Here is a 15,497-nt window from a genome sequence, read left to right on the forward strand (position 1 = left end):
GTGTCCCTTTGGGTGGAATGTGTTTTCCTGTTACTGTTTTATTTCAAAGAGGAATGAGGAAAGTTGAAAGTTGTGAGAAATACTGGAAGAATTAGATTGAAAGACTTTGCATAGAGTCATTTGAAGAGAATTGTAGGTTTTTCTAGTGTGCCACAGGCCGTACAAACACATTATCGCCAACAAACCTAAAGCACTTTTGACTTTTGATGTCATACTTTACACTATTTTTGTAATCATGTTTTCTGTTCTTGTCTTTCTTGGTCCTTTTGTATAATCTTAACAAAAAATGTTTTACTTGGATTCATCATACCATAGGCTTGTGGTTCCCATCCTTTTTTGGATCGTGACCCCGTTTCGATATCAAGAATTTCTGGCAACCCCAAATACTTTATTTTTTTTTAAAGCTATAGTTTTTGATCGTGTTTGTTGTACTCTGTAACAAATACGTAGTGGCCCAGAAGTAAAGCCCGTCACATGATCGCCGAAGGCAGAAATGTGGTATTTAATGTATCTGATCAACAATCACTTCCCTCCATAATGTTTTTCCACCTTCCTTCTGTCAGGAAATGGTGCTCTGTTTTCAGCTTTTATTCTCCAAATGTTATTTCCTCGTAAACCACTCCCCATTTTCTCATTACATTATGTTCTGCAACACTTTCCTCCTTTCGTTTCAATTGAGACCATAAGAGCAGGGATCAGACAGGACTTGAGAGTGTTGGGGTGGGTGTGGCAGGGGGATGCACACAAATGAATCAAATCTACCCTCTGGACCTCCTGCGTGCAATGATAAAAACATATTATGCATAAAAAAGCAGACTGATAGGTTGAGGTAATGACACAATCTTAATAATGAACTGGCTCACACATAGCCCACTGTTCTCGTCGCCCACACCACGATAAAGATCACTTCTATTAACCCGCTTCACCGTGCAGCGTGGGTAGCCAGATTATGCAGAATAGAAGGTTGCGTGTATGGGAGGAGATACATTCCAGTTGTCTTAATTGATTCTTATTTGGCTGAGTGGAGAAGGAGATGTAAAAGCCTCTCACACATCTGCACACTTACAGTATAAACACATAGAGCATCACGGATGCTCACAGCTGGAGTTTTCACATCTTGCTAGACGCGTCCTCCAACACACACGCGCTACCCAGGAGGAAAGCTATTATTGAATAGAGGCTGTGGGATGTCCCCTCTCACGCAATGCTCCGTTCCACTCTCCTTCGTCCTGTCAGTCAGCATATGTATGTGTAGGCTAAACAGCGTACATGAGGGTAATCACGTATTCTCTGCTTATTTCAATGCAACCGCAATAGATTAAAGGAAGTATAAGAAATAACAGCAACACTGCGATGTAAAGTTTTTGTTTTATGTTAGACATCTACACGAATGAGAAAACTAAATCTTTATAAATGTCTTTGTCATTTTACTCATTTACATGTTGCATGTGTCTGCTTTGCAGGTCACTGACAATGCAGTAATGGCTCTGGTTCCCAAGCAAGTGACAGCCTACAATTCTGTCAACAACTCCACTGTTTCTCGAACGTCTGCAAGTAAATATGGTAAGAAGTCTTCCATTGATAGAGATTATACATCACATCTATCGATACATATCCATACTGGCTCATCCTCCACAGGGGGCTTGGGTTGACCCTTGCTCATATAAAAGCTGGTCCCCCGTTCATTACAGGGCTGGCATAGAGGAAAACACTCTCAGAAAGAGCATGCAAAACCCAAAAAGACAAAAAGACAAAAGACATTTATTTTTCCTATTTAGATGTTTACCATAGTTTCTCTTTATTCAGAAACCAGATCATACATGTTTGTATCAACAGAAAAAAAACAACTATATTTAAACAGAGCACTCACAAAGTGCAAACCACCACCATGTTTCTTCTTTGCCAGATATTGTCAGTTATCTGGATCAGTGAACTTGATCATGGTTCCATAATCATTCACACTTAAAAAGCTTGGAAGAAATTTGAAATATTCATTAATCACAATACAGTAGGGATGTAACGAGTCACTCAACTCCGGATACAATTCGATTCACGATACTGGGTTCACGATACAATTTTCTCACGATTAATTTTACATTGAAAAATATTCCTTTTTTTTGGGGGGGGAGGGGGGGGGGACTAGAAAATACTGTATTATTTTCCTTTTATTTTTCATTGTCAAAAGAATCCCTTAATAAACTATTCAAAACAATGCAATTTAACTAAAAATAAATCTTGAATGAAATAAATGAAGGAATAATACAAATGAAGAAGAAACCCATTAATTTAAATTCTGGTTCTATAGTAAACAATGCAAAACTGCATAATAGTTCTTTTTCATTTTAAAAGTGCAACTGAAAATGTATTTTGTGCCTCAACAATTGGAGTTTAAAAAAAAAAAACAGTCTGCACTGTATTTACGTCAGATATTTGTTTGGACAAGCAGAGGGTGCTGGTAACCCAGTGGTCGGTTGGGATGCAGCTACTCTGTGCAGTGAAGAAGAGATGCTATGCTAGCAGACAGCTCTAATAGAAAAACGTGACTTTTACAGATATACACGCAATATTACAGATATTCTTTCGGTGCTATAGGGTTAAGGAATCATTTATGAACATGTTTAAGAGTAGAAGGCGGCCAGAAAGAAAGTAGTAGCAGATTCCGCTCGCCGCCTCAGCATTTGGACAAGAGAAGGATAAATATATAGCCTTACGATTAATCATTACATCCCTACAATACAGTATAGTCCAGATATGTGGCACACCAGTTTTCTTTTGACAAATCGCAATTAAATCACACAATCCACACCCGATCCAGATTAAACTTGTTGGGGGTAACCAACCCAACATAAATTAGTTAGATTTCATAAAAATCTGTAAATTTTTAACCAAGATATTAATTTTTGAAATTTCCCCAGGATTGTTCAGGATTCCCACCAAAATGTGATGGAATCTTCCAATGGTGTAAGGTCTATCTTTGGTAAAAATGTCAAAATCCATGAATTACTTTTAAAGTAATTCTGCTAAAAGACAAAAAAAAAAACAAGTTGAGTTAATAATATTTTTTTTTCTTTTAATTATACATCATAAATCTAAGATGTTTTGAAGTTATAGAAATTGGCATGATAAAGATGAGGGTTTATTTGTTTCAACATGTCTCCTGTCCTTCCTTGCTCTATGTGGACTCTCCTCCCGCCTGACCGTCTGCTCTCCATCTCCTTGAACCTGCAAAACCATCAGTTAGTTGCTGATCAAAGAGCTCGCCTCACTGGTCACAAACACTTCACATGTGTTGCACCATGATTAGCATCGTCTCATCTCCATAATGTCTCATCTCACCTTGATCCCATCAAATTAGCCCAGAAACAGTGTTGGGAAGGTTACTTTCAAAATGTAATCAGTTACAGATTACAAATTACATGCCCAAAAATGTAATTAAATTACTCAATCTGAGTACTGTAATCTGATTACTTGGATTACTTGGATTCCTACACTTAATTACTTTTTAAGTGTAGGAATGCCGCTATCATTGAAAAGAATAAAGACTATTGTAAATACAACATCTCTATAGGTGCTGATGGTGATATTACACTTCACAGTAATAACACACACTCATAATAATCATCTGTTTTAAATGTGTACTATTCTATTCAACAAACCATGTTACTACAACATGGTGAAGGAAACATCAGACAGTAGCCTAGCGCTAACTGTAGACAGTAGCCTAGCGCTAACTGTAGACAGTAGCCTTGAGCTATATGTAGACAGTAACCTCACACTAACTGTAGACAGTAGCCTAGCACTGCCGTACAGACAACCCCTGGTGCTATTGGTACATTTACCGAAGTACACGTACATAGTGTCTTAGGGTTGGGTTATAACCCTATATTGCAACAGTTTTTAGGGTTAGGGTAAGGTTTAGTCTTTGTCACGTGACCTAAACTGGCCAATGAATGACCTATCACGTGACCTAAACTGGCCAATGAGGGGCGCTGTGTATGGATAGAATGTCGGTATACTGATACGGCAATCGTATGGATAGCCACTGCCTATAAAATACAATCGTAACTTTTTTTATGTGCGCACACGGGAGGGTGGACACGCAGAGCGTCGCACACACAACAACAACACACAACACAAACACCTCCATCTCTTCAGTTAGCTGAGTTATCTTTCCATATATCAGCTATTCTCTGCCCTGACATCATTACAAGAAGAGAAGCTAACGTTAGCATGCTAACTGTGATCAGCCTCTGTCCTGACATCCAGGTGCTGTTTAATGAGCTTCTGCCCGGTTGAAATATCAGGAAAGTTTGTAAAAACTTTGTCACTCTTCAGCGGACTACAGCCGTCATCTCATCCATGCGTACAGTACTCTGTGCTGCAGAGCATCGAGCAACAAACGCTCTCTTACCGGTTCTGGATTCAGCTTTGTCTCCCGTTCCACGTCTATCTCCCGCTGCTTGTTTTACGACATCATTAGATTGACTGACCGACGCAAATAGTTTTTTCTATTTACATTGGGGCTTCTGGGAAAAGCAATGCGTTGCCATGTTGGTTCTGAATAAACCTGCGAAACTGAGATATAACATTATGTAATATATTGATTTTAACATTGTACCTGTAATCCGATTACCAACTATTTAAACTGTAACAGTAACAGATTACAGTTACTCTTAAATTGTCATCTGATTTCGTAACGCCGTTCCATGTATTCCGTTACTACCCAACACTGCCGAGAAAGGACAAGGTTTGCGGTCCAACTGAAAGAAGGAAAACTCCAAGAATGATTCCCTTTTCAAAGGACTAACATCAAATACAATTCAATCTGAAAAAAGACTGCTATACTTTAGAGTGACTTTTACCTCAGGACAATGACCAAATGGGGCATATAAAGAGACAAAGCTGAATTCATCGAGTGTTGTGGAGGGTGGAGCTAAAGACAAAGTTAGGGGGAAAAGTACAAAGACCCAGAAAAACACGGTAACACGTGAAGTCTGAAAATGAAAGGGAGAAGTGCTGTGTTTGATCTTTGATGTAAAACATTTCCATCAAAAGCTACAAAGACACAAAAAAAGCAGTGAAACAAAGGAAAAAGATGGATGCTGCGCTCGAGCATAGAATAAATCAGGATATATGACCTCTGTGAAACTCACAGGATAAGTAATTGATATCAAAGTATGATACTGCAAGTCAGAGGTAGTGTTTTATTTGCCCATTCTGAATGTCCACAACCTCAAAACCAGCAGTTAGTGTCAGAATTGTTAAAACATGTACTGCAAAGAGGACAGCTCTGTTTATTATAGAGTATAGCAGTTAAAACCTAGCCAACAAAGCCCATCAGGAAGCATTTCCAGGTGATGATACTGTGATCAAACTTCAGAAATCAATACACATGTCCATACACGAGGAGCGTGTTTGATGTTTTCCAAACGCTCCCTCCCTCCAAGCACTCCTCACACTCCTCTCTCTGGACCGATTGATTTCTGTCCCTTTTTATCCTCCACCCTTTCCTCCAAACCGCACCCTCTGATCAATTTTTTCTCCACACTGTGTAAACATTCATTGAGCCGTGTGTTTGGAAATGTCATCACCACTCTGGTCATTGGGTGGGCCATACATATTTCATCTCTTTTGACACCTGTTCGATTTTGTGTCAGCTGGCAACAGCGTGTCTCGTCCCGCTTTTGAAGAGGCCATGAAAAATTAATCATGCAGACTTTTTGAAAGTTTTATATCTAATCTCCTGGACCTGTAAATGAAAAGCCTAGAGCCAAAGGTGTGTAAGATGTAGTCTTTTGTTGTACTTCTTGTTTTATTTCAGGTGTAAAACCTTCACACCTGAAATACTTTAAAAACACCTTCCAACATCTTCCCCATTTTGACATAATGTTCACCAAAAATAGACCTTAGGCAATGGAAGATTCCATTACAGTTTGGACGGGATTTGGATCAATATATACAATAATCTGGATCAGTTGAAAAACCTCTCTTACACCTAGAACACTATCACTAAAATGAGTAACACCATCACTAACAGCAGGGTGATTTTTACCCGATATGATATACCCAATAAAGAGTAATTATCATCAAAATATATCAAAATATGACAATAGAGAGTTGTAACAAATGACAAAATAGAGTTGTGTTCTTTTATTTTTAACTATACCATGCCAAACAAAATGTTGGGGAAACCAAAAAAACTGCCATGGGTGGTGTGGTGGCAAAATTGATTAATTATGTATACTCATATATTTGCTTTTTGATCTCATTCAACTTAATACCCCAATTTGTAACTTTCCACTCCTGTCTGATGTCTTTTCCTCTTCCTGCAAAGTCAGTGGACCCATACTCCCATGATACAGCTTCTCTAAAGGAATGTCAGTTGGCCTCAGTTTAATCTCCAAGGCCAGAGCACGTCCAAACCCACCCCGACATCGGAGGTGTCACCTCCGGCAGACTGACCTTCCCCCCCTGGTCTCTTCTTTGTTGTCTGTGGAAGGGGGAGGTGGGACAGTGGGGTATAAATGTGTGTGAAAGGAACTTTTGGTCCCTTCTTCGCGTCTCTCCTCTGGCCAGAGGAGACCACTTCTTTGTCTATCCCGCTTTGTACCTTTTTGTTTCGTTGAGATTAAATCATTTTTTATTACTTCATCATCTCTCCTGTCTGGTCTTCATCATTTATCACCACAGAGTGTGTCTTCAAGTCAAAGACGAGGTAACTGTAAATTTCACCCTAACAGTGGACTCTAAAAATATTAACCCAAATTACTGCAAAAATTAGGAATGTAAAATCAAAATCTTCTTAGAAAAAAATGATCAATTTCAGGGGTGAAGGCATCATCATCTAGACACGCAAACCTCTGCAGTAGAGTGGAACAAAAAATGGCATTCATTAATCACCTGACAAAAAAACATTATCACCAAAAGAATTTCCTTTGAAATCATCCACTTTGTGATATTTATAACTAATGGACTAAATAAAGATAGCATGGAAATTTCAGAACCACTTTTACTTACTGCATTCCTTAGATGCAGTCAGTACATACAGGGTAGTAATAATGGGACACTATCACTATTGCCTAGTGAAAATCATCTGAAAGTGTGCCTGTAGGAAAAAGCAGGAGTAGGAGAACATCCAAACTTTCTAAAACATCAGAGAAAAATGCTGAAGCCACCCCGAAACCCAAGACACTCTGACAAACACAACTTCATGAAAATAATGTAAATATGTTTGCTAGGGTGAAAATCATCTGCCGATAGTGTTCTTGGGCACTGGTTCTCAAACATGTTGACCTTAAGTACCCCCTTTCTCTAACTTCTGAATCCAAGTACTCCCTTTATTCGACTACAATATTTTTCTCAGAATACTATGAAAAACAACTATATATCATAATGATGGAATGAATAAATGATAACACACATTTTAAAGAATCTCATTTTGAAAACAAGTGGAATAAAACAGTATTTAGTGCCTCCTGAATTGATTTATTACTATAGTTTTTATCATTTCCGGTCATCTCTGGTCTGGTGTGGGACCAAGATTGACCTTTGTATTTTCAGCTCATGTTGTAATCAAGATCAGTTCCATCACCATTATTGTCATTTTTAATTAAGAATAAACATTATAAAACCCCATTTTTTAATGCTTTTATTTGTAAATTTTCCATTCTCTCTCTCTCAAGTACCCCCTGTAGTGTTATTGATGTTATTGATGGAGATGGAGAATGTACATTTCTTACAGTTCAACAAACACTTTGAGAACCAATGTGATAACTGTGTGTATGTCTCCTAAACAGAGAACATGATCAAGTACACTGGAAGCCCCGACAGCCTGCGTTCCCGCACTCCAATGATCACCCCTGACCTGGAGAGTGGGGTGAAGGTTTGGCATTTGGTGAAGAACCACGAGCATGGAGACCAAAAAGAAGGAGACCGTGGCAGCAAGATGGTCTCTGAAATCTACCTAACACGACTTCTGGCTACAAAGGTGAGTCGTCTGCGTAGAAAAACAACATTATTTTAGCTTTTAGCATCCATTGACATCATCAAACCCTCCGGTTGAGAGCTGAGTGGAGGTTGGATTGGAATGGAGTTCATTTGAGATGTTAATCAGATACAGACACACCGTCAAGGTTGTGAAGCCTTCCAGCTGCACTCAAATGTGAAATCGTGATAAGCCCTGAGCTCCTTGTGGACAAAGCAAAGCCATATTCCAAGCCAAAGGGAAACTACCCATCGTTGTTAATCCAGGAGGCTCAGGATGACATTCAATTCAATGTGGAGTGGCTCCTTGAAGTAAAACAAAAGCATTCCTAACAAACTTTGGCAGCAACTGCAAAACCATTGCCACCATTTTTTCAATTTCCAGGATCCATCCACATCAAATCATAATAAAAACTTCTGTAGGAATTGGTTAAAGTCTACAGTTCAAAAGGTAAAAGGTCAGAGTCACCTACTGCCTGAGTTTTAATGACAAAGATCACTTTATTTGAATTGTATTACCTACTTTGATGAGTCATCTCAGTGGAAAACATTATTCAAATGTGCTCCTCCATCCCCTTAGGTGAGACAGAGAGAGAATAATTATCCGGTTTGTTTTCTTTTGCATTACCTTTACACTGATGCAGCAGCAAATCAAAAGGGTAAAGAAGAAAAGGCTGATAAAAAATAGAAAAAGCTTTAAAATAAGACTCTTTGAATTGGATTCACTACAATGGAAGAAAAAAAAGGGGGGAAAAAGACGAGTTAATTTAGTTTGGAATGAAATGTGACTTTGATCCGACAGCTGAATGCAAATTAACTAACCACTCCTAAAGCACCTTGTCCTCCTCTTTTCATCAAGGCGTCCATTCTGTCAGACACAGACAGACATAGAGGGAAGGTACAAAAAGAAGGAAAGGAAGGCTAGGAACTAGACGTGTTCACGGTGTGAATTTTCAATTTGAGAACATTTTTATTTGTTTTGATCCTCTGCCGTGCCTTTGTTTAGCAGTTCACATTGAAAACGTTAACTTATCCCTGTGAATGTAACATGAAAACGCAAGAGGCACAAGCTGAAAATGGGGTTTTCTTGTGCATGTACACAGTAAACATGAAGAGTAAACAGGGAAGCAGGCAGATTAAAAGCACCCACCATACCGCCAGACATCGGAACCTCATGACTGTTTGAAGAACAATGACTGATAAACAATACAACACATCTGAGTGCTCCCAACGCTGAATCAAAGGCTTGTTGTTTGGGTCAGATCTCCTTTTGATCAAAACCAAAGCAAATGTAATGTAGCCTAAAGCAGGGTACATACAACAAAATGACTCTTAACACACCTCAGACCACATGTTAATCTTATATCTATATCTTTTTGTTTTTCCTAGTCCTACACTGTGCGCCCTGAAGAGAACACAGTGTAGGATCTGCCTTTTTCCCCTCTCCTTTCCTCCTGTTTTCCATTTTTCATCTAAGGATACGGGGCGCCGCCCTTGTGGCGACCCATAGTTTCTCCTGCTCCTGTCCTCCCATGGTATATGTGCTTGTTTTTGTTGCTGTCTTTTGTCCAATTGTCTTTTCATGTTCCTTGGATGGGATGTAACTTAAATGCAAATTTCCCCTTGTGGGACGAATAAAGGATATCTCATCTGGCTTTTGCCATTCTTGGTTAGAAAGATGGAAAATCTGGAGACGTGTGTTTCCCGCATTAGACAATATAAAAATAAGTCATACATTCCTACATTTATTTAGAGATTATTGTGCCTCGAAGCAAAGTGCTGTTTTCCATCAGATTGACTATTGTTTATTAAGTACTCACTGCAAACATGAATCAGTCCATTGTTAATGGTTGGGTATTGAGGAGCGCTTTAAGTAATAGGCTGGCACACGTTCAGTAATCAGGAGACATTGAATGCTCATCACCTTCACCTGTTAGTAACTAGCAGCTGGGTTATAAAAGGAGGACCTTGTGCTTATGCTCAGTTTAGTTGGATGTTATCACAGAGTCAACACCTTCAGTTGGCGCTCTATGTTTGTGGTTTTGGGATATTTCCTGAGTTTGTTCAAACACTTCATTCCCTTATTTTTCTTGGTTCCATTTTTTTTCTTGGTCCTTCATTTGATAGATTTAAAGGGTTGTGTAGTGTGAGTGATATTTTTTTCCAAAGTATTGGTACCTTTTTTTGCTTTCAGTTGTTTTATTTTGTCCAGATCTGTTATTTTTGCTAGTGTTCTTGTCACAGCCTTTGTTCAGTGAGGGAAACGTATCAATATTTTTAACTGTTGATTTTATGAAAATGTGAGCTAATGCTGGGAAATTATAATTTACCTTCAAAGGCATCAAAAATACATCAGAAAGTGATGTTTGTACTGTTAAAGTCTAACATGTAAATTACGTACATGAGGTAAGGCAAACATTATTTCAATACAAAAACGTAACTATAATGCCCCCGTAATGCATATAGAACATTGAAAAAGAGAAGAGAAGACAGTATGGTTGCAAAGGGAAATCTGGATTTATAGTTCTTTTTCTGAATAATTTTTTGCATGGTTATTCAAAAGTGAATCGTGACAATTATCACTCCATTAAAAATGTTTTGGATCCTAAACCAGTAGTTCTCAAACTTTTTTTTTTTTTTTTTTTTTTTTGGCCCCTCATAAAGAATGAAACATTGTTTTTGCCCTCCCCTCCCCCCATTGCAACACGATGGTTCAATAATGATTCAAAAGGTTTAAATTGTGACTATTCTTTAAAACTCATAGAAATAACATAAAATTTGAATAATTGATAATGAAGTTCTTGGAGTGTGAATAATTATTTTGCCTGCATCTTGCTCTATGAACAGTAGATATATTTATGGTGTATGCCAACCAACATATTGTAATTTATACTTAATTTTAATATATGAAAATATATACATTTAATACATTTTATATCTATGTAATGTATTTTAATTATATATTTAAATGTAATTTATATATTAGAAAACTATTGTTTCTGGACAAAAAATTGTTTCCTTAATGACTTGATTTTTTTTTTTTTTTTTTTTTTTTTAATCAATACCACTCATTGAAGACTTGACATTGCACAGAGCATAAACAAGAATACTTGTCATACCAGCCGTGTGTGTGTGTGTGTAACCATTACAATCAGAAAGATGGTGATGAACCTACCAACAATAATAAAATAGCTTTCTTCATTTTTTGGAAAATGTCACATCGTAATGATGTGATGAATTGGTTACATGTTACAACAGTGTTTCTGTATAATAAGAGGTTAAGCACTAAATCACAGATAAATAAAACCTCATGGCACATCCACTTTAGTGAGCTCTGGACCTTTACTAAAAAACAAAACAACTTGATTTCCACACCGTGGTGCTGAGATCAGAAAAAGGTGGGCCTCTGATTGCAGACGGCACTGCATCATCCTTCAAGATGGATTTCTTGTGTGTGAAATGACCAGTTTGTCTCGCCATGCCATCTCTCTTAGTGAGAAATGATTGCACACACAGGCAGTGTAATTGACTGCATTTGGCTTTCGCCTGACCAATAAATACCTCTTCTTGGCAAAGCCACTGACATCTCTTAAATTAGCTCCATCAGGGACCCTCAGTTTGGTTACAACACGTGGATACAAGTGCGTAGAGGCACACGGAGCATGATTTGAAATCTTTTTCCCTCACTGGAGCTTGGACGCTGCCTCGCATCCTCTGATTGTTTACTGTCCTTGCATTGCGATGTACAATAGAGACGCCATCAAAACATTCAGATGACACATTGTATTTAGAGTGCAGTCTAATGACAGGGTAGATGCTAGCACAGGGAGGTTGTGTTGGCAGTTTCATTTTCACCAGGCGAGCAAGAGAACCCTGTGACGATCAGAGTGTTGATATGAATGCAAGGACGCACGGAACGATAAGTAGTCCTCAGTCATCCGCTGTCACTTGGGAGGCGCGTGGGCTTGATATAGAGATATGTGATCCCATCTTCATAGACAAACGACGAGCTGTCTGGGATGTGGGCCATGTTAGAATTATAGTGGTGACTGTCACAATGACAGGAACCTCTCCTCCCACTCCTGACTCTTAGATTCACCCACTCCACCCCAAATTTAAATGATATTTGTTGGTGCCCGCACAGGGTTGGGGTCAATTACATTTTTCAGTTAGTTACGTTTCAATTACCAGTGTTCAATTACGATTACAGTGGCCAGCATTTTTTTTTTAATTACAACAGTTTTTCATCCTCAGAAAATCAATTACAAATAGGTTCTCAATTACTAAAGTTCAAATACAATAAATCACAATTACTGAGCTTGAAATAAATTACCTAATAAAATGTAACCTTTTTGTGTTAGCTTTCTGTTAGCATCTCTTATGATAACGGATCCTAAATCAGCTGTAAAATACACTAAATACAAATATATATATTACTTTATTAGGCTTCCTAATCAATGAAAATATAATGTAGATTTTAATATTTTTTTTTTATTTTAGTAACTGTTAACTACATGCGTGTAGAGCTTCACATAGAACTGTAACATGGTTCCCCAATTTTGCATTAAATTATAATGGACAGTTCTAAAAGAATTTTCATTGCAATTACAATTACAAAGTCAATTATGTCAATCAAACTGTATAATTCATCACTGTAACCTCACAGCTTGATTGTTGTAAATATCTAAATCATATTTCTATATTTGTATTTTTTGTAAATATATGCATCATATTTGTATATAATTTGTTTATTATTATTAATGTTAGTATTATCTATCCTACTTTATTTTCTACTACTCTTATGTGTATTTATCTGATCCCTATTTTTAACTTTTACTTAATTATACACTTATTGTTTATTCTTTTGTCTTTTGTCACAAACAAAAGAATAAAACCTTTTGTTTTTATTTTTTTTCCCCCCTGGGATTGATAAAGGAATTCTGATTCTGAATTAACTAAAATTACAATTTAATTACGATTATGACAGCGACACATTTTTAAAATTACAATGATATTTACACCATAATTGGAAATGATTATAATTACGCAATTAAAATTGTAATCGACCCCAACCCAGGTGCCTGCACACACTTCGTCGGCCACATTCAAAGAACCCATTTTTTTTTTTTTAACCCATTTCCATCCCTGACTCTCACCTTTTCCCCATCAGCTCATTCTTTGCCAGAGGATTAAATTCTCCCACTCTCCATATCTTCTCTCCCTTTTCCTCCTCCTCCTACTTAAAGTTGCTAACATTAAATCAAATTAGGGTCAATGGTGCAGTGTGGGAGATAATCTGGCAGCACAAAGAGGCTTAGAAGATGCGCCTCCTGTTCCTTGATATTATTAAAAGTCAACTGTGAAAAAAACAATTTCTCCTATCAAAGCTGAGAGCAGATTTAGGGGACAGGTCTGCCAGATAAGTGAGGAACATGAAGGATGAAGAGACGTGCACTGTAGAAATAATGCGCCTGTTTACCATCTTGGCCTTAGTGTTTTTTTTTGTTTTTTTTTGTCAGTAAAATACCACATTTTGTAACACTTTACTAGAATATTTTTTTATTAAAGATTGTCATTATTATGACATGACACCTGTCGTTAGCATGAATAAGGTGTCATGAAGGCTGTCATTAAGTGTTGGTCGTTACCCTAACCCTTCATTACCCTAAACCAGTGTTTCTCAAATGGGGGTACGCAATGGCACTACAGGGGGTACGAGAGAGAGAGACAGAGGAAAATTAACAAATAAATAGTCGGTCTTGGTCCTACCCTAGGCATGAGATGAATAAATAATTCAGAAGCCACTAAATCAGTGTTTTTTGACCTTGGGGTTGGGACCCCATGTGGGGTCGCCTGAAATTTCTGAAAAATGTAAAAAAAAAATTTAATTAAAATGGCACAATCTTAAACAACTGTATTTCTATACTTTCACTTTGTTAAACTAAAATGCAGTAAAAACAAAAAATGAATTCTATCACTGGAACCACTGCACTAAATATTGTTTTTTTCCACTTATTGACAAAATGAGATTCTTTAAAATGTGTTATTACTCGTTCATTACATCATTATGCTCTATAGTTGTTTTTAAATATTTTTCTTAGCTAACTGTTGTATTTGGACAAAGAGGGCACTTGGATTCAGAAATAAGAGAAAATGGGGCTGGGCGGTGTGACCAAAACTGTTTATCACGGTATTTTTGAAAATTCTAACGGTTTCACGGTGTATGACGGTAGTTTTTATTCATAATCAGGCGTTTCATTCATTTTCTACTGGTTGAGAGAATAATTACTGCAGTGACTTAGGATGGTCTATTTGAGTCATGATGAGTGAATAATTTCATGCTACTAGTAATACAAGTTTACAACAGAAGCACAATGGCTCTTTGCCATGCTAGCTTAGCTTTAGCGATAGCTTGATTTCTAGCTTTAAATGCTGCATACCCAGTGGTGTGGTGGTTTCTTATGGTGAATAAAATAGCATTTTATTTGCAGCTCCACCAGGACTTATTTCCGCTTATTTACTCTCTTTATTTGTGTATTACTGCTGATATGCTAAGCTAACCGTGCCTACGTGAGTGTTTTCCTGTAGCAGAGGCATGCGCGGTAAGTTTGAAAGTCACTGCCCTGACCCATGACCCATAACCCAACCCCACTAGATCCCTCTACTTTAACCCAAAAAAGACCAACATAGCTCTAAATGTCATAATTTAGCAAACAACACTTAACGACAGCTTAATTGTTACGGTCCGGTGTGGGTGTGGACACAAATGCAGAGAAACATGGAGGAAGGATCGAAGCGTAACATTTCTGGAACCAGTCCATGTCTTTATTCTCCAAAACAAAACTTAAATCCAAAAGGGCAGGAGGAACAGGGAGCAAAGACCAGACGCAGCAGGCCACGCGGAGGGAAGACAGCATACACACACCTTCACATTAACAATGATCCCACAGTCACACTGTGACCAAGCACTCAGTTAAATAGTGGAGGAGGCCTGATTGGGAATGGGCCACACCTGGGTGAAAACATGAGGGAGCTAATCAATCACCAACCAAGCACACGGACATCACTGGGGGTGGAGCCACAAACAGGAATCCCTGGAACACAGACAAGAGTTAACACAAGACCAGACTCAAACCAAATAAACAAAGACACAGAATAACTAAGGCTAAATAATTAACAGAACATGACATTAATGACACCTTATTCATGCTAATGATAGATAATGACAGCGTAACGTTACCTTAAATGTATACAGAATGTGACCTCAAACATGTATATTTATGTTTCTTTCCTCCTTCCTGCTCTAAAGGGTACGTTACAGAAGTTTGTGGATGACCTGTTTGAAACCATCTTCAGCACAGCGCACAGAGGCAGCGCTCTGCCCCTGGCCATCAAGTACATGTTTGACTTCCTGGACGAGCAAGCTGACAAACACAGCATCCACGACCCTCACGTCCGACACACGTGGAAGAGCAACTGGTGAGTTTTTTTTAAATGTATTTATTTTTTATCAG

The 15,497-nt window shown here is 38.0% G+C and overlaps 1 protein-coding gene across 1 annotated transcript in view; it reads left to right on the forward strand.

Annotated features, from left to right (window-relative positions):
- plxna4 (plexin A4) overlaps nt 1-15,497 on the forward strand; it is a 336,809-nt gene that overhangs the window by 310,614 nt on the left and 10,698 nt on the right. Inside the window, exons 27-29 of the mRNA XM_028449042.1 lie at nt 1,464-1,563; nt 7,797-7,987; nt 15,293-15,462. Of these exons, the coding sequence (XP_028304843.1) occupies nt 1,464-1,563; nt 7,797-7,987; nt 15,293-15,462 (461 nt within the window). The remainder of the gene's footprint in view (nt 1-1,463; nt 1,564-7,796; nt 7,988-15,292; nt 15,463-15,497) is intronic.

Source organism: Gouania willdenowi, chromosome 6 (assembly GCF_900634775.1).
Source record: "Gouania willdenowi chromosome 6, fGouWil2.1, whole genome shotgun sequence".
Classification (NCBI taxonomy): domain Eukaryota; kingdom Metazoa; phylum Chordata; class Actinopteri; order Blenniiformes; family Gobiesocidae; genus Gouania; species Gouania willdenowi.